The 23324-nt window shown below is 39.2% G+C and overlaps 1 protein-coding gene across 6 annotated transcripts in view; it reads left to right on the forward strand.

Annotated features, from left to right (window-relative positions):
- LOC134212260 (nuclear receptor-binding protein homolog) overlaps positions 1 to 23324 on the forward strand; it is a 217120-nt gene that overhangs the window by 163502 nt on the left and 30294 nt on the right. For all 6 annotated transcript variants that reach the window (XM_062689954.1, XM_062689957.1, XM_062689958.1 and 3 more), the window contains 2 exons: positions 18875 to 19099; positions 19177 to 19307. In XM_062689954.1, coding sequence (XP_062545938.1) covers positions 18875 to 19099; positions 19177 to 19307 — 356 coding nt within the window. The remainder of the gene's footprint in view (positions 1 to 18874; positions 19100 to 19176; positions 19308 to 23324) is intronic.

A 23324-nucleotide genomic window follows, 5' to 3' on the forward strand; every position in this document is an offset into this window, starting at 1 on the left:
AATTTTAGACAAAAATCGTTGCAATCTTCTATTGCAACGATTAACTCCTTGTACCCTTAGTATAAAATAGGTTAAGTTTAGTTTAAGTTGAAAACATTGTAATTCCTACATGGTTCAATTCAACCAGAGGAAAAATTCTAACTGCCAGAGGCAATTGAAATGTATTAATAATAACTAAAAAGTAACATAGCAAATAAGGATGATAGTGTTAAGAAAACACGGAACACCTAGTCTAAGAGATGAATGCATGTATTAGATAATTAGCAAATAAAATTAGTTAAAAAATAAAAATAAAAAAAAAAAAAAAAATAAAAAAAAAAAAAATAAATGAAATGAAAATATGAATGCTGAACTGTGCCGGTCGTCAAAATCCATGTCCAATCCGTATCTAAACCAAATTCAAACCAAAGCAAATCAGAATCCAGTCAAATCATATACAAATCCAATTCAAATCAGATCCAAATTCAATCTGAATCCAATCAAAATCTGATCCAAATCAGATCCAAATCTAATCCAATCCAAAGCTATTCCAAATCCTATCCAAATTCAATCCAATACAAAACTAATCCAAATCGTTTGAAATTCAATCCAAATCCAATCTAAAACCAATTCAAATACAATTAATGAAGGAATATAAAGTAACTTATCATGATTTGCTCAATATAACTCACTTCTTATTAAATTTAAAAAAATCAATTTATTTTACACCTTGTGGGTCGCAAACAATATTGGATTCTGCTAGACCCACCTAGCATATCCAAAAAGTTTGGGAACCTCTGTACTAAGGAAGATGGGGTTTGAAAATGTATCGTGGGGTATGGGCCACCCCTTATTGATTATAAATTTATGTTCTGACATAATTATCAAAATTTTATTATCTTCAGACGAATTTCAGTGTTCAGAACGCTTAGTAAGGAACATGAAAAAATGCGTTGACACAAAAGGTATTTCGTGCTGCCCCAATCTTAAGAGGGGTAATCCCCTCCAACAATTTCGTGGAGTCCCTCCTGCAACGGGTTCCTTCACATAGATATGGAACGATCTTCATTACACAGTCACGCCTCCAAACTCCTCGATTACTACAGCACAGCCACGTTACGTCAAATCAATCACGTTACCAACGAAAATAATCGCAGCTTGGATCTGTGTTTTGTTAGCGCTCAGGACGCTGCTCCGCTAATTTTGCATGCTCCATCACCGTTAGTTAAAGTAGTTAACCATCATCCTTCGTTGATACTCAAGCTGAACAACACGCGAGCCAATGTTGTTGCATCGATCGAGCCCATAATCTACAATTTCCATAACGCCGATCATCATAGCATTGCTGAGTTCTTTGCTACATTGGACTGGGTTGACATTCTTGGCGGTTGTGATGCAGAGAATGCGGCATTGACTTTATCGCATATTATTGGACACGTGATTGAAAGACATGTTCCTAAGAAAATCGTCGCTCCTTATAGTTGTCCTTGGCAGACCCGTCAGCTTCTGTAGAATGAAAACTGCTAAAAGAGCTGCTCTCAAGCGCTATTCCAAACACGGTTCCTTATCGTTGCGTGAGCACTAAAAAATAAAGCTCTGCGTACAAGATTGTTAGCCGACTCTGTTTTTCTCAATATCAGCAAAATATACAGCAAAACTTGAGGACCAGGCCTAAAACGTTCTGGAAGTACATAAATGAACAAAGGAAACAAGCTGGGCTCCCTACAACAATGACTCTGGACGAGGAAGTGGCCTCTACACCCCAATCCATCTGTCAGCTATTTGCCGACAAGTTTGTGAGCACCTATTGTAACGAAGTCATCTCTGATGTCACAATCGCTGAGGCTGCTAACAACGTTCCTGCAGTCGGGATCACTTGGGCCACGTTTTTCGTAGATGTAGAAATGATCCGTAGAGCTAACTCGCAGTTAAAATCATCCATGAGTCCAGGTCCGGATGGCATTCCGTCTGCGTTCTTGAAAAGGCACATCGAACTTCTGTTCGCTCCAACAAATCGCTATCCAGTGGACTTTTTCCGTCCGTGTGGAAAACCGCTACAATGTTTCCCGTGTACAAGAAGGGTGATCGAAAAGATGTCAACAATTATCGCGGCATCTCATCCTTGTGCGCTGCATCCAAATTATTCGAGCTAGTTATAACAGAACCACTCATATCTCACTGTAAGCAACATCTGAGTGCCGATCAACATGGGTTCATCTCAGGCAGATCTACGACCACTAATCTTTTGTGCCTAACTTCGAGCATTACCGACAGCTTTGTGCAGAAAGCACAAACGGACGTTGTATATACGGACCTATCTGCAGCTTTCGATAAAATTAACCACGCTATCACGGTTGCAAAATTGGAAAGATTTGGCATTGCTGGTTATCTTTTGCGCTGGTTCCATTCATATCTCACCGGACGGAGACTGTCTGTTACGGTAGGCAATTCTCAGTCCACTGAATTTTTGGCAACCTCAGGCATTCCTCAGGGAAGCCATCTTGGCCCTTTGATATTCCTCTTGTATTTCAACGATGTAAACAATGTGCTTCGAGGACCGCGACTGTCGTATGCGGATGATATGAAGCTCTATGCACTAATTCGGTCTATCCCTGACGCAATGGACCTACAACAAGATATTAATTCATTTGCGGCTTGGTGCACATTGAACCGGATGGTTGTCAATCCTAGCAAATGTTCCGTGATCTCTTTCACTCGTGTACATCAGCCAATAATTTACAACTATGAGCTCAATGGAATCGTGATGCAACGTGTGAACTGTATAAAGGATCTTGGTGTTATTCTAGATACGCAGCTAACATTCAAGCATCATGTCTCTTACGTGATCGAGAAGGCTTCTAGAACATTAGGATTCATCTTTCGCGTCGCCAAGGGTTTCACCGATGTTTATTGCTTGAAATCACTGTACTGTTCGCTGGTTCGATCTACGCTGGAATATTGTTCCGCTGTATGGCATCCTAATTACCAGAACGGATCAGTAAGAATTGAATCTGTTCAACGCCGCTTCATTCGTTTTGCTCTTCGGTTGCTTCCATGGCGAAACCCATTCCGGTTACCAAGTTATAGCAGCCGTTGTCAATTGATTAATCTTGAAAGCCTACAATTGCGGAGGCACATTGCACGGGCCATGGTCGTTGCTGATACGCTCCAAGGCAGAATCGACTGCCCTGAAATTCTGGAATCAGTAAACTTGAACGTTCGACCTAGGGCACTGCGAAATAACGGAATGCTGAGGATACCTTTTCGAAGAACGAATTACGGACAACGTGGAGCGATGGTGGGTCTACAGCGGGCATTCAACGAGGTTGCCACATGTTTTGATTTTAATCTATCCAGACAGACGATTCGTCGTAATTTTACAAGGGCTTATTCTGCCATGTTTCATAATTAACGATGATTTTATTATAATTACTTTTATTAGTATTAATTAGGATAAGCATCATTAGGACCTAAGTTGTCTGTTGATGAATCAAACAATAAAGAACAATAAAGAACAAGAAATCTTACAAAAAGTTCAGGATTTCTATCGCGAGGCCGACGTAAGCAAGAAACTGGCAGGGAAAAAAGAGTGGCAGGGAACAAAAGTGTGCGTGAAGGAGGAAAACAGGTTGGTTCTAGCGAATCTGTCTGAAATATATGCCCTCTTCAAGGAAAATTTTTTTTTTTTTACGGAATTGGATTTATCAAATTCGCCGAACATCGGCCGCCCGAATGCGTTTTAGCAGGAGTAGCAGGCACTTATACAGTATGAGTATGTGTAATCCACGAGTACTTCAAACTGATGTTTACGGGAGCAAAACTTGATCTCATTGAAATTATGGATGTGGAATTAAAGCATTTCCCTCGTTTAAAGATCTATTGAAACTGAACCTTAGTAGCCCACCAGCAGAGCTAATTGAGCAAAATGCAGTTATGTAACTACCGTCCTAATGTTGGTTTTTCATTACAGCACCCAAATGAGTGCTATAATGAAATTTATGCAACCCATTTGAGTTGCATAATGGTCAATCAATAACCCATTTCGTTGGTAAGGAAAAGTAACCTGTTTTATAAATCAAAGACGAACTGTAAACCAGGTATTATGAACAGGAATTGCAAAAATAACTTTAAACCATTAAAACATATTCAGTGGAAATCTGGCGTCACTGGCCTCAAAAGCATTATGTGCTGCAAAAATATGTTTTTTTGTTAATTATTCGAATAAAACTAAAAAAATACATTATCATAGTTGTTTAACTCTACAGAACGAATTGAACGATATGCTGAATGAAAATCGAAGGTTTGCCTAACTAGAACCGTCAAAACTCAGCAACTGCTCATTTTACTTTGTAACGATAAGTGTTTCTGACAGGAAATTGCCTGCTAAACTCAAATCCGCTGAGAAATCAAAAAAAATTATACGTATTTTGAGAAAAATGCTATTTTTTATTTTATTTTTTTAAATAATGAAGTTGGCAACACTGCTTTGCATCTGAAATATTTTTTGTAAAATCTTCACAAAATTTCAAGCGGAAAACTGGTACTAACGTGTTTTGTAGCTTTATCAGGGGCGGAGATATCGATTATTGAAAATGGCATGTTTTTAAAAATCTTCAAAAACGGGGAGGAGTGTTTGGCCGGAGGGGCGGCTCAAACGGTCGGATCAAATGCTTTTTCGAAATGTAGGCTCAAAGTTACTAAGTACATCTATTTTGGTTGGAATTCATAGTATTCACCTGCAAGTTTTCACTTTTCCTCGGTCACTTGGCGCGGAATGACCCATATATTCTCAGGTGTTTATTATTGCTTTTATTATTGTGCAATCAATACCTATATTATAATAGTATATACTATACTATATATAGTATATATTATATATTATAGTATATAGTATATATTATATAGTTTACTAAAGAAAAACCACGGCAATCTTTGTGTTGTAAGAACACACTTTATATGAAAACGATTTTCAATCAAGCAGCTAATATTTCGCGATTCCATAAACCTTTTCTCATACAATTTTCCCTACGATGATTACAATTCGGCCTCTTCGCGCGTGGGAAGCGACTTCCGTCGAAAATGCTTTGTTTGAAAAGTTGTTGTTCTACGGCGTGAAAACACAAATGAAGCGAATCCGCTGGAATTAAATCCGTACATTATTTCAAATATTTTTTATGATCGATTAAGCATTAAATTTAGTTTTAATTTTGAAGAGATGATTGTAAACGACAAATTTAAATAGGAATGAATACTTACAAAAAAGTAGTGGTGAAGTACACTCAGCGAACTGGACTATCGAAATTCATAACTGGCGCCTTATGAATCTTCGACCGATTATTCTACCAACAGTGCTTCTTATACGCTGTTACCTTCCCAAGTATTCAAGCGTCGATGGTCGTGTGGTCTACATACCGGCCTTCGAACCCAGTCTGCCGAAATTTGATTTTTTTTAAATGAAAATCGTCATTCATAAGGCCACATATTGAAATTCATGCCGATTCCTTGTGGCAAATTTTCATAAGGCGTTTGATTGAAAATCATACGTCCATTTTCCTCAGTGTACTTTTACCCGTTTTTCTTACTTTTCACGTGCTTCTATCAAGAGGCATAAGATCACAATAGAGGTTAAACGTTTGACAGATAACTTTACCTAAACTCGGGTATATTCCAAACCACCGAAAACTATGGCAAACTTAATTGCTGAGTTTCAGTAACGCGAGTGAGCGTCATATATATTAACGAGATATCGGTTAAAATGTACTTTAACGATCATGTTCGTCAATTTATTTTACTGAGAGGAAAATTCTCGATTAAGTGTGTACAATTTAGATGTTTCGTACAAAAAGTGTGACATAGAGGGGAGGGGAGGGGTTTGAAAATGACCAATTTTGCGTTACGTAATTAATGGATTTTCCCTAAGGATAATGATTTTTAGTGGTTTTGAGAATGTTACATATCTTGAATCTATTGTAAAAACTGAGCCCAAATCCAAAATTTCATAAATTTTGGTGCACGGGAACTATTTTAAATTAATTTCTAAAAACAGAATAATTTTGAGTATTTAACACCCCTAACTTGATTTTACTATGGCCAGAGTTGTTAACTTGTGAACTAACGGCCAAACAGTCAACCATGTGGTGAACTTAATCTAAAAATAAAATAAAAACACATAAATAAAGTTTATAAAAAATTACAAACAGTTAAATTTCCAAAATCTTTAAAAATAGTTTTTAACATCAAATTTAGGGTCTACGAGTGTGAAAAATATGTTGTAATAAGTGTGAATGAAAAAATCAACATGTTTTTCCAAATTAAACAACCGAATTCCGAAAATCGTTCTGTCAAATTCATTCAAAATATCTGCAGTCAAATACATCCTCCGACCCGAGACCCGAATCGAATTCATTCGAAAATCAACCTTATGCGATGCGTAAACAACAAAGGTGCGAAATTTGTGTGAACCCATCACATGATTTAGCAAAAAAAACGTGAAATGTCTTTTATAAATATACGGAAATTGCATAATGTGTACATACTGTTCAAAGTTTAGAATGTTGTGACGACAGATGCGTCTTCTGTTGTTTTTTGGGCTGTCAAATGTTTCGATACCTGAAGCGAAAGATATGAGATGATAATTATATCCGTGTCACTCAATTTTTCTCTTATCACCTCTTCTTCCACTACGGACAGCAGTCGACCTTATGTATACAAAGATGCGACGAATCGCAGACTAAAAGATTAAACCAATAAGACAGCCAAAAAGCTTAAAAAGGATTTTGTCTGCTACTCATTGAGCAGAGCCATTTTTGGCTGCTCATATGTGAAGACGGAACAATGTAACGCCGATAAGGAATAATTTCAAATTTAAATCGATAATCGTATTTGTGAAGCTAACTACAATTTAATTATATCGCAACTTCCATGTTATTCCAAATTTATTGGCACTACACTAATCAATACTAATCCTGCACCCAGTTGGCATTCGGCCAACATTCACCGTTGACTGTACGCTTCTGCTGATTAAGCGTCGTTTAATGCCTTCATCGGTGATGGATGTATGAACTCAATGAAATATTTATTGGCTGTGCTATTCATTAGTCGTTTCGTAACTTTGTTTTACTAAGAAATTTTACGGATGCCAAAGTTATTCCGAAAAGTGCTCTGTGTTTTGATTGATTTTATACGATTGTGCATGACATGTACTGTATTAAGTGATTAATTGTCGAATCCATTGAGAGTTATAGTGAACATGGTAATCAGTTGTTATTGTTGTATAGAACGACTAATCAATTTCCACCAAGAACCCGCTTTGCATGCGAAAATTACGCAACTTAAAGATAAAGTTATATAATATATTTGGCAAAATTTCAAATTTAATTAACCCTCGCTTCGGTGGCTTCAGATAGGTGATAAAGCTGTATCAATTTGCCTGCGAGATGAATTTGCGGTTGCCGGCCAATTGTATGTGGTGCCACATTCGCTGACGTAAGTTTTGGCGAGGTGTTATCTCCGATGACATCTTTCTGTGCAGTTGAATAAAATTCCTCCATTAGGAAGATAGAACAAGCCGGCAACTAAGCGATCAACGATTTGCTGAAACCAACCCGAGAGCAAATGGACATTAATGGTGTTTTTATATCCGATTCTGCTTCTGATAGGAAGAAAGCATGAATCACCTAGAAATAACACCACCGCAACGCAAAAGAAAAGAAGACTGGAATGGGTTAAGGGTTTGTTTCGTAGAACGTTGAACATAACCCACGAACTTGGTTTGATTTAATCTACATATTGGCTTGCTTCAGCCGGCACACTGGCACGATAAAGCTATGTACGTACATAATATGTCTGACTCGTCAGCTGAGAGACCCGGTGGAGCCACTGATTCCACCATGCTTGCTCGCAGCTATAAATACTTTTACGTATGTCCATGCTGGCACGGAGAGGCCTTTCTAATCCTTTTGGTGGGATAACACCAATATATGTAACATGGTCGTACGTAAAACACCATGCCGCTTCCGATGAAGCGATGATCTTGGCAGCGTCTTTAGCATCTTTTACTGGCTAAGTGGAAAGGTTGGCGTTGTTGCTGCCATTATACTGTAACGATGGCAAATTAGTGACACTCTGTCACCATGACCTTAGCGACACCGTTGAATTCATGGAAAGAGTAAATGCTAAAACGGATGATGAACGGTCCGAATAGCGACATAATACTGACATTCCACATTTATCACCACCCAATCCGAATTATAATCCTAAAAAGTATGATGTCAAGTGTAATGAAGGTTAACTTCACGAACCAAAGATGCCTATGCTGCGATTGAATTAGATGTCGTGTCACTATTTGTATGCAAACGATTGAATGGATCTATTAACTTCATTTCGGTGACAAACATACAATACTCCAATAAAATTTTATTTTTTTTGGGAACAAACAGCGGCAGCACCCATGTTGATCACAATTTTTTTAGAAGCGTTCTTTTAGGTCACTCAGCAATATTTTGCGTACCAAAGGGTTTCAGAAGACTATTAGATCTCTACAAAGCTGCTTCACCTTGACCGATTTTATCGAAACAAGGTATACGACGGGAAATCCTCACCCATTATTTCTTTTTCTTTAGTTAGAATTTCCTAACCCCATGTTTTCAAATGGTTGTAATAAAATTAACTTGAATCTGGAATTTCATTAGCCTTGCAAGAAATCATGTTTCATTCATATTTCATTCAAAAATCAATTTGCATAAAAAATGTAAGTGTGTTGGATCATTCAAATTTAGGACTTTAAGGCAAGAAGATATCGGCAATTTTTAATATTGTCCAAGCATATTCCGTATTCCTTGAGGAAGTACTTGAAAATAAGTTATCTTGCTATTTTAAGTACTTGGAGCATGGAGTATGAGCATAGCAACCCGGATGGGGTTAGACAATGCTCCATTATGCAGGACTGATTGACCTGCTCCAGGAAGATACGGAGCGACACAATATAATCAATACATGACCTTCCGACCCGGAGTCTTGGCTGTTGTCGCTGTGCCAAAGAGTCGTCGAACCACCAAATGAATCTGAACAGTAGGGTCGGTGAGTTAACTGACCTGTCGCGTCTGCCAATGGCCTTCTCGGGTTCAACCTTTCTCAACTCAAGCGTCGTGAGATATCGTAGAGGAAACGAATATCGTCGTTTGTAGCGACTTTCTCCTCTTTGTCGGCCAGGGATTCTATACCCATGCTCGCTTGTCACATCTGCAACACCGTTTAACTTAAACTGCTCTGATTCTTGACCGCTGTATTGTGGCCTTTGTTTGTCAACGCTTCTCAATCTTCTGCCTTGCTCGCGAGTTGTGCCAGCATATTATTATGCATATGCCAGGCCAGCACATTACTGAGTGTTAAAGCATTCAAAGTTACAATTCGTAACATTTGCATCATGCTGAAGGTCGTTGCTGTTAAATCAGTCCGCGATCATTCTCTGTTGTTTTCTCGAACGGTTTTTAGGTTTCGAGAAGAGTAATGCGTTGGGCTGGTGTCCCTATCCTCCATGACGTAATGACACTGCCATCTTAGCTGTGGCTTCCGGGAAAGCGCATTTCATGTTCAGCCGCTAAACGCCTGTATAGACGCTGTTTGATCCGCACCTCCTTGGTGAACAGACGCTCACAAACTTTCTATCTCGCCGGGGGTCCGGGAAGTTAGGCATAACGGACGTTAGTCATGATTCTGCCTTCTTTATATCTTGGGCTGTTCTTTGGGTATTTTCATGCTTACGGTACTTATGCTTAATAGGCTATACCCTACGGGGCCGTCGTGTCAAGTCTATTTAAAGTCTCAGCTGGACAAGTACCACCAAAGTACGCAACCCTTTTCTGGCAGTCGATTGGAACTTCTGGAGACCAGAACTATTGAGCGCCTTTCCTAGATGTCCATCATTTCGTACCCCAATTGGAAATGACCATTTTGACAAACATTAAAAATATTCAGAACACAATAGTTTGTAAAAAAACTGTGTCTATTATGGAACAAAAACTTTAAAAAGGTGGGAGAGGACTTCGAACTTTTGAGGTCATATTCATGCCATTTGTTGTAGATCTGTTTTTGTCGGTTTTACGGATCGGAGGGGATGCCCTGAGTGAGTTGTCCTGATGGTTTTAGTTCCACTGTTCATAAAAATGATCTGAAACATAAAATCAAACTTACATTATTTATGAACAGAACAACGAGAAAAAAATTTAAGCGATTCGGGGTCGGACACCGAATAGAAGATATGGTAGGAAGATCTAGTGGTGTACGTTGAAGTGCCTGAAACCCGACATGGAACCGCCACTAGCACAGCTCTTGGTGATACTAAGAAGGGTTTCGTGTCAACAGCAGTACTGGCAACGGTATCGCCTTAATAATCATGGCAACACTGTTTTACAGTCACACTAGCCATGGAAGTGTATCGTAGAGAGATATGATTACATGATAGTAGAGCATGGTATTAAATTGCTATGTAGATGTCCTTGAAAATCGAAGACTGGGGCACGCAAATTTTCAAAACCATGTACCCAATCCACAGTAGTTCTCCAATGTTTAGAGCCTCTAGTCGAAAAGAAGGACCCTCCTTAGCCTAGCGGTAAGATGCGTGGCTATAAAGCAAGACCATGCTGAAGGTGGCTGGGTACGATTCCCGGTTCCGGTCCTGGCATAGAAACCTCGCATGTCCCAGGAGGATGTTATGCCAATTAGAAGAAGAAGAGTCGAGAGATTAACGTAAGTAAGAGAAGTTGGCACATTAGCTCCGTAAGCTCTGCACAAGTACTGGCTCTGAAGGATACAATGGCTATGGGCTGAACCTTCGCACATGTGCGCTCACGCCCTGTCCTGCCGCGAGCATCGCCACAAGTGGTAATCTTGTGTCCCTAGTGTGTTGGACAGGGTTTGTCTCAACATGCTCGGCGAGTGGCCGTACCCGAGCAGGAGCGACGATCTCGATAACAGAAATTGGTATGATTCAGCCTTGCATAAGAGGTAAAATACTAAAAAATAATACCAAATACTTATATGCAGAATACTTGAGGCATACCATGCTTAGGTATTTCAATACCAAAAGAATAATAATTGGTTATGCATTTGGTATTGAAATAGAATTTAATAACAGAGTATGTTATGGCTCAAGTATTGTGCATATTAATTTTTGGTATTATCACTTTGGTATTTTACCTCTTATGCAGGGCTAGTTCATAACAGAGTATGGTATCAATAACAGAATTAGGTATTATTTAGCCAATTTCTCCTGCTCGGGTACGCGTGACCTGGGGCCTCATTGGGCATCTCCTTTCGACAGCTCTTTCGTATGACAGTTTGCATGATTTGCTCGTTTCGAGTCGAGGTGCGCAATGGCACCCCTGGTACAAAGAGTCAATACGCGGCTGAGGGAATCTGGCTATCTGATTAAAATAAAGCGAGATAACACATAAGAAATAGGACGTGAGAAGTAGGAAGGAAATTGAGGAGTAAGAAGTAAAAAAGAGAGAAGTGAAAAGTGCGAAATGTGATATGAGATGTAAAATGCTAGAATTCAAAATTAAGAAATTAATCCCCTTTTCTTCCTTTTTTATTTTTACATTTTTCTTCTTACTTTTTCCTTCTTCCTAACTACTTTCTTTTTTTAGCTATTTCATTCTTTCTTCTTTCCTCTCCCTTCTTCCTTTTTTCTTCTGTCTTATACCTCACAACTCAACAGCTCGCTTCTCACTTCCCAATAATCATCCTTCGCTTCTCACCTCTTGCTTCTGTTTTTTTTTCACTACCCACTTCTTACTTCTCACTTCCCAGCTATTACATCTCACTTTTTATGTGATAAACTTATTTTTAATTAAAAAAAATCGCACTAATAGAAGAAAAAATCTCACTTTTCACTAATCATTAATCTTTTTTCATTAGTTATTATCAGGGTTTCGACTTTTCATTTCAATGAGACCAAAGCAAGCGTTTTTCGGGCCAAGGGAAAATCTTGTTTCGTTGTTTATGTTGAGGGTCATCTTTCACCCATCAATCTTTTCTCTAGAATTAGCATTGGAAGATAAACGAAAATCTTGCCTATTAGATGAAAATCCTTTTTCTTTTCATTACTTTTACCTCTCACTCACTTTTCGCGAGAATTATCGCAGAACAATTACAAAATTGTATGGCCGCGCCGGGATTCGAACCCAGAATAGTAACAATAATAGCTGTGGGGATGCGCTCACTCTAGCCACACCACCACGCTATCTGTATGAAAGCATTAAGTTATTTGTTCCACATAAGCTACTACAATTTGCATTTATGATGCCACGAAAAGACTCGAATATGAAAGAAAAAGAGCAAACCAACGTTTAGCGGCAATCGAAGTGAGCGAAAAATTGTTATCACTCTCCAGGCTGTTTTTCTTTCCCGAAAAGCGATTTCTCCCCGAAAACTTTCGTGAGGGAAAATCATGTGCTCCTGAGATTGAGTGAGCATTACGAACCCTGGTTATTATTATCGAGGCCTCATGCGCTCGCAATTCAGCGAAAAAAAAATAGGGGGTACCCCAATTGATGCAAAAGTGCGAAGGGGTACCTCTCAAGAAAAAGATTGAGAACCGCTGAACTAGCATAATGATTCTTGTTCAGCGTTTAAGCATATCGTCATTCCTTCAACGCGTCCGGGCCATGGTAACCGAAAAATGAGCCGCGCGTGGAAAGATAAGATCGATCTTTAGCAAGAGCATGATGACGGTACGCTTCGTAGTAGATACTCCGTGATTGGCCTGAAGAATCCCAATTTTAAAAGGAACCAATGGATGGACATGAGATTTTGTTTTCGAGCCTCAATGTGTTAGGTTTTATGAATGAAAGAATAGTATTCTATAGTTGGATTGGATTTTTTACACATGCTCACTGTGCAAATCGACGTTAAATTGACAAGTTTCTACAGAGTTGCTAGAAAAGAAGCCATGGCAGGATCTAATGTACTGCCTATGATCGCACATCAGTTCCATATGAATTTTAGTCAGATTCGAGTTAAGTTCGTCAAGCACCATGTTTTGGCTCATAATTTAATATATTGTTATAAAGTAAGTCAATTTATGTTATAAAGTATAAAAAAATATCAGGTCATTTGTCCCATCTTAATAATGTGATAATAATGTGTGCCGCATGTGATTTCCATCTTTAGAGATGACCGCATATAAGTTTCATCGTGAGGTACCCAGTTAGCCTTGCGAGCAAAAGCGAAGGATTGCCAATTGTAATCGTTTATTCAGTAACCAAACAGGAGAATAAAGCAACACGGGTACGATTGCTGTACGAGGCCGAACGAGAACGCTTTTTTTAAACTTTAGCACTGAAGCACTGGATACGCTGCACTGGGTAATCAATAAGTATTTTGGGAGGAGGAAACTCTGCCTCAAGAGTAAATGGAAGGTGTCGTATAGATGGGACTACAAAAAGAATGACAAACTGGATTGTACAGGGGTTAGACAAAAAGGTTGAGATAGGTAAAATTATGTCGAAATTCAAATCATCATAACTTTGCGTACAATAATCCGATTTTGATAAAATTAGGACCATCAGAACCGGATGCTTTTCTAGTAAACTGCCCTTCTGCAGAACCTAAGTTTGGTCCTTGGCCACCGTAGATGTTCCGGGGTTTCCGAAGGTTTGTTCAAAATACATCTTTTCCACTGCTTGTCATTTTATGTGACGTTTACTTTCATCATGTTTTATGCTTTCTCCAAAAACTAGAACTAATATGCCGGCCAATGGTGGTTGTAGATCGAGAATCCATCAAAACTACGAAGAGATATGGCCATTTCCGTAAAAACGGTTCCGGGAACATGATGAAATGATAACAGATCGGAATAATGCAAATATGGGTATCTATGTTCATGGCTTTGCGAGACGATGATTACAGAAACATTTCCAGAATGATAGTAACCACTGCCACGCTTATAGCAGGTTCCAAGGGCCTTCCAGAAGGGGCCGGTTTTGGCACCGTCTGGAACTATGCATATATGGGTGTCAAAATTCATGTTTTCTCAAGACGATGAATATAGGATCTTTATTAAAGATACATTATGATGACTGTAACTGACTGACTCTCTGGCCAATTTGTAACAGGTTCCGGGTGTTCTGCGAAAGTGACATTTGTTCAGCGTGTATGGCCAATCCCGTACCGATTTTACGAAAATGGCCATATTTTTGCGTATAACAAACGAATTTTCGATCCGCAGCTAGCATTGGTCAGCTTATTAGTTCTAGTTTCCAGGGAGAGTATAAAACATGATGGCAGTTAACGTCAGATAAAACGACAAGCAGAAGAAAAAATGCATTTTTAACATATCCTCGGAAAACCCGGAACATCTCCGGTGGCCAAGGGCCAATCTGAGGTTTTGCATGGGGACAGTATACTAAAAGAGTTTCTGCGTCCGAAGGCTGATTTGAACTTCGACAAAATTTTGCCTATTTTAACCTTTTTGTCGAACCCCTGTAGCAACTACCGCGCGATCACACTACTGAACACCGCCTACAAAGTACTCTCCCAAACGACTTTAAATCCGCATATGCCCAAACACGGAGTTCCGGATAAACTGAGATACGACTGGTTAAAATATTGATGGATCTGGTGATGCGCGTAGTTTTCGAATCCTTTGAAACACGCTGAAAGTGACGACAAGATGATGACTTCCGATATCGCTTTTGAGAGGCTAGTAGGAAGGACAGGGATTGGCACGAATGGTACGAATTCCAAAAAGTCCGTTCAGCTACTTGGCTTCAGCGACGACATTGATAACATGGTATGTAACTTTGAGAAGAAGGAGCAAGCCTATATCAGACTGAAGGGAGAAGCTAAATTAATCGGACTAATCATGTGGAAAAATCATAATTAAAAGTACACCACAATGCCTTATTTATTATTCTAGTACCTCATTTTCATTTCATATCCTTCAACTGCGATTTCACATTCCGAAAACATGCAAACATGTCCAATTACATGGAATGAAGGAAAGTAGCTTGATTTCGAAGTAACGCCACCGGGTGACACTGACACCCGGGGTCATCTCGTCTTGTCCTATGTAAGAATATTTTCTTCTCCTTCATCGAGCCATCCGCGGGCGAGAGTTAGTTCGCTGGGTTAGTGTACCGAAAGTAAGAACACTTTCTTGGACCCGATCCAAATGTGCACAGACTGTTTTTCCATCGTAAAAGTCAAACTCAATATTCCACATTCGTCCTGCCCGGTTTGGAGAGAAGAAAAAGGATTCAGAATCACACGTACGGTGGAGCGACTGCTCAACGATTACAAAATCAGATTCCTTGAACCGTGCTGCGGAATTCAGCAAAAAAATATATTATTTATTTTTCTGATGTTTATTCTACTCAGCAATGACTAAATATCACAGAGGTCTGCGCTTCAAGTGAACTCAAGTCGGACGCTGCGGAATGGTGTCACTTTGAGGCTACTGATTATTCATGAAACAGTGGCGAACAAGTCATCAAGTCACCAGACTTTTCATTTGCGCTTAGAAGAACATAAACATAGGTAGGTGTTGTTTTGCTACATAAAGCGCTTGGTGTTTTGCGAATGAAAGTGACATGTGTATAAACGACAATTTTAGGTAACTTTTCCGTGTTGCTCACCAGCAGACTAATAAACCGTAAATAGTTTTTTCTAGGTAATATACATGAGTGTGAATAGTATAATAGCGAAATGTATTTTCCTTTGGGTGAATCACATTGAAAAGAAACAAAATTAAATTGCAACACTTTGAACTACTCGCCAAAAAATAGTTTATCAACCGATTGTCATGAAATTTTTAGGGACTGAAATACAATACGTAAGCTTTGATTACGTATAACTATTTCACTGTAATTCTTAAATACATCCAAATGCTGGAACTTTTTTCTCAAATGAACTCATAAAATTTTGTACAAGTACTTAACCAACACTTTTCAGCCTGTAATCTATCCCAGCAAAAAAATTATCTAGTTAAGGTTAACTTTCCCAAAAATCCATATTATTTATTTTATGAATCGTAAACAAAAGATCAAGAAAGTGCTGCAGTGTGGACCGGGCTGAAGATTGAGATTGATGCTCTCCTAAAATCTGGTCCAAAATGAAATTTAAACGCTTTTCTTTTTTTTTTGATTTTGGTTTTTTACTATAGAAGCGAAAAAACGTTTTTTAGGAAAGTTTACCGGTAATTAGTCGGATAATAGAAAATGTTGATGTTAGAGTTATCAACCAATACGAAATGTTGACGCGAAAGGCAAAATCAACATTTTATGTTCCGTAATGATAAATTTTGGAGGCTTCCGAAGCTCGTATTTTCATTCCAAACCCAGTATCTTTCGATCGGCCGCAATTCTGGTGCTTTTAAGGTCAATGGCACGAAATTGGATTACTAACATCTTTTCATAAGATGTGGAATGTAGAGGTGATTTTCGAAACTTCAGGAAATTTCGTAATAAATAGTGCAGATATAATGTAATATAGATAGCCGCATCAGTTACATATGCAATAGTCAAATGTAATCCATACGATTCGAAAATGTGCAATGTGATTCTCAATATGGACTACGCTTTGTTAACCGTTGGCACGTATTGCTTCCATTGTACCTATGCGCAAACAGGACGAAAAGAACCTACCGTAAAGAACGTGAGGTTGTTCGAACCCATCTCCGTCATACAAAATAAACACATATCATTTGAGTACATACATCTGCCGAGGGAGGAATAAGTTTACAGCAAAAGCAAAACCGCTGTTGCCGAAACGATTGTACCGACAACGACGAAGGAAAAGCAATCATTCGAATTGACTTGATTTGTGCCGCATTGTTGTTGCTCCCGGCGGTGACCCGATCGTTCGTGGTATTGAACTCCGCCTTGTGGCCCAGCATAAAACATATTACACAGATGATGACGTTCCGCACATATACGTTTGATAAAATTATCTCTCAATTTGCGGGAGAGGAAGTTAATCTGATTGGAACTGAAGGTCATAGTTTATTGCACGTAGGTTAACGTTGAAGAAATCGTAGCCGAAACGAGCCAAGATCGCTAAGAGGTGGAAAATCCATTCATCTTGTTTTCCCTGGCACGACACGCATAACAAGTCTCCGGATTACTCTCTACTATGCTCGATAAGTTTCTCCACACGGAGGAAAATATATATTAATTCGATTTATCAAAGCCACCTACCTACTACTACCCACGGGGAGAGATTACCACTCTCTGTAAAGGGTGGCAAGTCGTGGGCATCTGAAGGGTTATACTTGGATTTCTATCGAGATTACTAATATTACACAGGAAAAACTCTATATATAACTGAAATTTAAAAATAAAACTTGATATTATGAAAAACCAACGGCAGCATTTGTGTTGTTTTTGTTACAATCAAATTTGGTATCTAGATGATACCAACAATGATACTCTTAGTTTATTTTGGAATATTAGTACTTATCGGATACAGTGCAGTTAATAAAAAATAGCGTTTGGTTTTAATGGAAGGTGGTCTAGAAGTCAAGGGAGGTCCTGAGAAAATCATCGGCCTCATCGAGGCACAGTACGAGCCTTCTCGTGTAGAGTGCTGCACTATGGGGTCTTGTCAGACCCTATCCGGGTCGTAGCTGGTGTGAGGCAAGGATGTATTCTATCGCCGTTACTGTTCCTTATCGTAATCGACGAGATTCTGGTAGATGCGATTGACCGTGAACCAAACCGCGGGCTGTTGTGGCAGCCTATAACCATGGAGCACCTAAAAATGACTTCGAATTGGCGGATGATGTTGCACTCCTCGCGCAACGGCGCTCTGATATGCAGAGTAAGCTCAACGACCTTGCCGAGCGCTCCTCTTCGGCAGGTTTAGTCATCAACGTCAACAAAACCAAATCGTTGGATGTAAACACAGTGACTCCTTCCAGTTTCACAGTAGCCGGGCAACCAGTGGTGAATGTTGAAAGCTTCCAATATCTTGGTAGCCAAATGGCGTCAGACGGCGGTACCAAGATCGACATAGGCGCACGGGTCAAGAAAGCAAGGGCTGCCTTTGCGAGTTTAAGAAATATCTGGAAAAACAGGCAGATAAGTGAACGCACCAAAATACGAATTTTCAACTCTAACGTGAAATCTGTGCTGTTATACGCTAGTGAAACATGGTGTGTATCAGTGGAGAACACTCAACGGCTGCAGGTGTTCATTAACAGATGCCTGCGGTATATAATTCGGGCCTGGTGGCCTCACAACTGGATCTCAAACAACGAGCTCCATCGTCGTTGTCACCAGAGGCCGATAGCAACAGAAATTCGGGATCGGAAGTGGGGCTGGGTCGGCCACACTCTACGTAGGGGCGGAAACGAAATTTGTAAACAAGCATTAGACTGGAACCCCGCGGGACATCGCAGCAGAGGCAGACCCAGAGGCTCATGGCGGCGAAGCCTCAATAAAGAAATAAAAGAAGTCGACCGAAATCTAACCTGGCAACAGGTTAAAGCGATAGCCGGACAACGCTCAGGATGGAGATCTTTCAAGTCGGCCCTTTGCACCACCGGAGGTGTACAGGATCCATAAGTAAAGGTCTGGAAGCCTAGACACATACAGAGAAATACTAAGTATGGAAATGACAAATGAACATATGATTTTCCGCGTTTTTGCTACATCGAATTACGCCACTGGCTGGCTCCGCTGCAACGGCAGGGTGGATACCTCCATCATGGTAGATTGAAATTTGTCTTCATCAAAGAGGATTATCGTTTGATGTGGTTCCACTCTCGACTAATGCCGGCATGAGCAACATTGTTGCACTTGCCATATCTTTGCGCACTTATATGTGCATCGTGAAACGCTGATTTCCATCTTTTTTAACTCCTCTTTTTTCCGCACTTTTTTTCTACTTCCAGGTCGAACAACGCGATGTTCCTGGCATCGACTGTGCACATTTGGCGATGGACACCGAGGAAGGTGTCGAAGTTGTGTGGAACGAAGTACAGTTTTCCGAGAGGAAGAATTTCAAATCTCAAGAAGAAAAAATACAGCAAGTATTCGAAAACCTAACACAGTTAGAGCATCCAAATATAGTCAAATTTCATCGTTATTGGACGGATACCCATAACGATAAGCCTAGGGTAAGGAGCAGCTAGAATCAACAACGGGTCAACACACGAACGATTCCTAACTCTGCATTGCTTTTTATCATTCCCAGGTAATATTTATAACAGAGTATATGTCCTCTGGCTCCCTAAAGCAGTTTCTCAAGCGTACCAAGAAAAACGTTAAGAAACTACCACTGCAAGCATGGAAGCGGTGGTGTACTCAAATTTTATCTGCACTTAGGTGAGTCACTGTTTGACCATTCTCGTGGAGCAACCACTTTTGCTCCCCTACTCGTGCGTTAGTTTTCATTACACTGTGTTAAGAGCGGAAAGGGGAAACTTTTTTACTCGTTTTAGGCTATCGGTTTAATTAAGGGGCAACATGAAAACATATTTCAACCTGTGGTAGAATTTAAAATTTCTTGCTTTAAATATACAGTGGTTTGGATTGCGAAGTTTTTCATCGATCATTCATTCATTTATTTAGTTCATATGTGACCAGATAACTCTGAATAAACAATGTATACACGGTTCTAGGCCACATCTCTGAATCCTCGGTTGGGCCGTCCACCTCTTTCGCTGCACTCCACGCTTTCTTGTTCCAACCGTGAGGCGAATACCACCTTTGCAAGGTTGCTGTCTAGCATTATTGTAACATACCCTGTCCAACGTATCATTCCAGCTTTTTTCCAGATTCTAAATATTGAGTTCGTGATAGAGTTTGGCGAGCTCTTATACACCGTCAAAAGGGGTGCAAAGCGCTCGTCTGTCAAATACTCCTAGTGCTTGCAGGTTCTCCTCCGGCATTTAATGTTCGTAGAGGACCACCGGTCTTATGACCGTTTTGTACATGATACATTAAGTGCGATTGTGATTCTTTTCTGAGCGCAGTTTCTACTGGAACCCATATTAGAACCGACTTCCACGGATGATGAGTTATCGTATTCCACAACCAACATTATTATCAACCGTTCGCAAGCATTTGATCCTCATTTGTTTATGCAAGATTGGCTGTAGCACGCATGCTGTCATTTCTTCTTCTTCTTTGTTACTTTAGTCGGTCGAGCACTCAGGATGGCTCCGAGCTTGAACAGGGACACTAACCTGCCGGGGGAGAAGGGCCAATGCTACTTCAGTCGGTCGGGCACTCAGGATGGCTCCGACCTTGAACAGGGACACTAACCTGAAAATTCTTCTTTGTTTTTTTTTTAAACTGAAACCCGACTTTTATACGGTGTGAAAATTTAACTAATTATTTATTGATCTGCTCTACACAATGGTTGTTAAGGTAATGAAAATTTTCGTCCAGACGTCCTCATAGCTTACTGATCTCCAACATTCTCCAGGGCACCAACGGAACTAGCCTGTAACAGTATTATTTTCGAAGTTGGTCTGACAAGGATGGCTCGGGATGTTCGTATTGTCGCTGTTCGTACTTTTCCATCTGGGCCATAATTTACCTTCTCTATAACACATTTAGGCCAACATCCAAGATTTTCGTCCACAATCAAAACCAAATCACCTACTGCAAACTCGTAATACTTTCGGTTATCTTGCCATTTTTGTCGCTTCATTAAATTTGGCTGGTAAGCCGACACCCATTTACGCCAGAAACGATCAGCAAATATTTGCGCACATGCTTATAAGCTGCTCTACAATCCAAATTGCTTCCATCGAAATCGTGATCATACTGCATGTGGTTATTTCTTCCAAGTAACAGCATGTTTGGAGATATTGGTTCAGGATCTTGAGGGTCATTTGAAATTTCTGTTAATGATCGATTGTTGATGATACTCATAACTTCACATAAGGTAGTACGAAGAACTAAATCCGTAGGATGCCTTTCCTTCAACATAGCGCTTAGACCTGTTTTGACTGAACGTACTAATCGTTCCCAACATCGTCCAAAATGTGACGATCCTGGTGGTATGAAACTCCATTCTACACCTCTCACGCTAAGAGTTTCTTCAATTTGTTGCTGGTCGAGTTCCTTAGTGAATTTCTTCAACTCTTGATTTGCACCCGTAAAGTTCGTACCGTTATCAGTAAGAATTTTTTGAGGAACGCCGCGAACCGTCATGAAACACCTTATGGCCATTATACATACCAAGGCCATACAAGTGAATAACACGACCCAACGTTTCTCAATACGCCGTTCAATCTTTACCAACAGTGGACCGAAATAATTAATCCCAGTGTGTGTGAAAGGAAAAACAAAAGGAATCGTTCGTTCTGATGGCAAATTGCCCATTTATGCTACATTCGGTTTTCCGCGTAGCTCCTTGCATTTAATACATGCATTTCTGAACTTTTTGACTTGAGAACGAATCTTTAAGATACGATGACGGTGCATCAAATTATTTATAATTGTTTCCAATCCTTGATGAGCATTTGCATTATGAAACGTTTCAATCAACAAATTAGTGAAATTATGATGTCCGTCTAGCTGGCAGGCCACTTATCATAAAATTGAAAATAAATACCTCTAAGTTGATGTACCAAATGCGTACCTATGCGTACCTCCGGGGATTTTGAACGTACCTCAATATTTCCTAGAAAATCGGTGGCCTGCTGAATAGACGGTCGATTTTTCGAAAATCTTCGTAAAACTTCCCAATTTTATCGCTAATGTAATGTACCAAGTACGTACCTTCCGGAACTATATTTGTTTTTCAACGTACCTCAAAATTTCCCATACTTTCTTATACTAAACTTTTCAAAACGCTTTATATGTTAAATAACTTTACGGAATCGGATTGCTTGGAAAATTCTAGGCCGGAAACATATATAAAACCTTATGCTTAAGTTGAATAATGGCAGTTTTATACTAAAAAGCGTGATTTCGGGCTAAAAATCATATAAATACATTAGAAAACTCCTGAATACACACCAAAACATAAAAAAGAGCTTACGCCTAAAAGTAGGCAATATACAGAACGTGCGGATATTATATAAAATGCATTTCCAACCATTTTTTAATTCAAAACGAAAGTAAAAACCGATAAGATATACTTATATAATTCAAAAATGCATATCAATTCTTCAAGGACATTCTCAGGTAACCCAAGTTTGTCGCAATTGCATAGCATGCCAACGTACCTCGATAGAAATATTTTTTATCAAATTATTTAATAAAAAGTCAATTATTCCATATTAAATCCAATTTAGTCGAATTTCTTCAAGTACATTGCACAAATCGACCCCAAATGTCCTTCTGATCCTTCAAGGACATTCTCAGGTAACCCAAGTTTGTCGCAATTGCATAGCATGCCAACGTACCTCGATAGAAATATTTTTTATCAAATTATTTAATAAAAAGTCAATTATTCCATATTAAATCCAATTTAGTCGAATTTCTTCAAGTACATTGCACAAATCGACCCCAAATGTCCTTCTGATCCTTCAAGGACATTCTCAGGTAACCCAAGTTTGTCGCAATTGCATAGCATGCCAACGTACCTCGATAGAAATATTTTTTATCAAATTATTTAATAAAAGTCAATTATTCCATATTAAATCCAATTTAGTCGAATTTCTTCAAGTACATTGCACAAATCGACCCCAAATGTCCTTCTGATCCTTCAAGGACATTCTCAGGTAACCCAAGATTGCCGCACTTACAGAGCATGCCAACGTCCCTCGATACAAATATTTTTTATCAAATTATTTAATAAAAAGTCAATTATTCCATATTAAATCCAATTTAGTCGAATTTCTTCAAGTACATTGCACAAATCGACCCCAAATGTCCTTCTGATCCTTCAAGGACATTCTCAGGTAACAAGTTTGTCGCAATTGCATAGCATGCCAACGTACCTCGATAGAAATATTTTTTATTAAATTATTTAATAAAAAGTCAATTATTCCATATTAAATCCAATTAATTCGAATTTTTTCAAGTACATTGCACAAATCGACCCCAAATGTTCTTCTGATCCTATGCAATTGCGACAAACTTGGGTTACCTGAGAATGTCCTTGAAGGATCAGAAGGACATTTGGAAACGATTTGTGCAATGTACTTGAAGAAATTCGAATAAATTGGATTTAATATGGAATAATTGACTTTTTATTAAATAATTTGATAAAAAATATTTATATCGAGGTACGTTGGCATGCTATGCAATTGCGACAAACTTGGGTTACCTGAGAATGTCCTTGAAGGATCAGAAGGACATTTGGGGTCGATTTGTGCAATGTACTTGAAGAAATTCGAATAAATTGGATTTAATATGGAATAATTGACTTTTTATTTAATA

This window comes from Armigeres subalbatus, chromosome 2, assembly GCF_024139115.2.
Source record: "Armigeres subalbatus isolate Guangzhou_Male chromosome 2, GZ_Asu_2, whole genome shotgun sequence".
NCBI lineage: Eukaryota > Metazoa > Arthropoda > Insecta > Diptera > Culicidae > Armigeres > Armigeres subalbatus.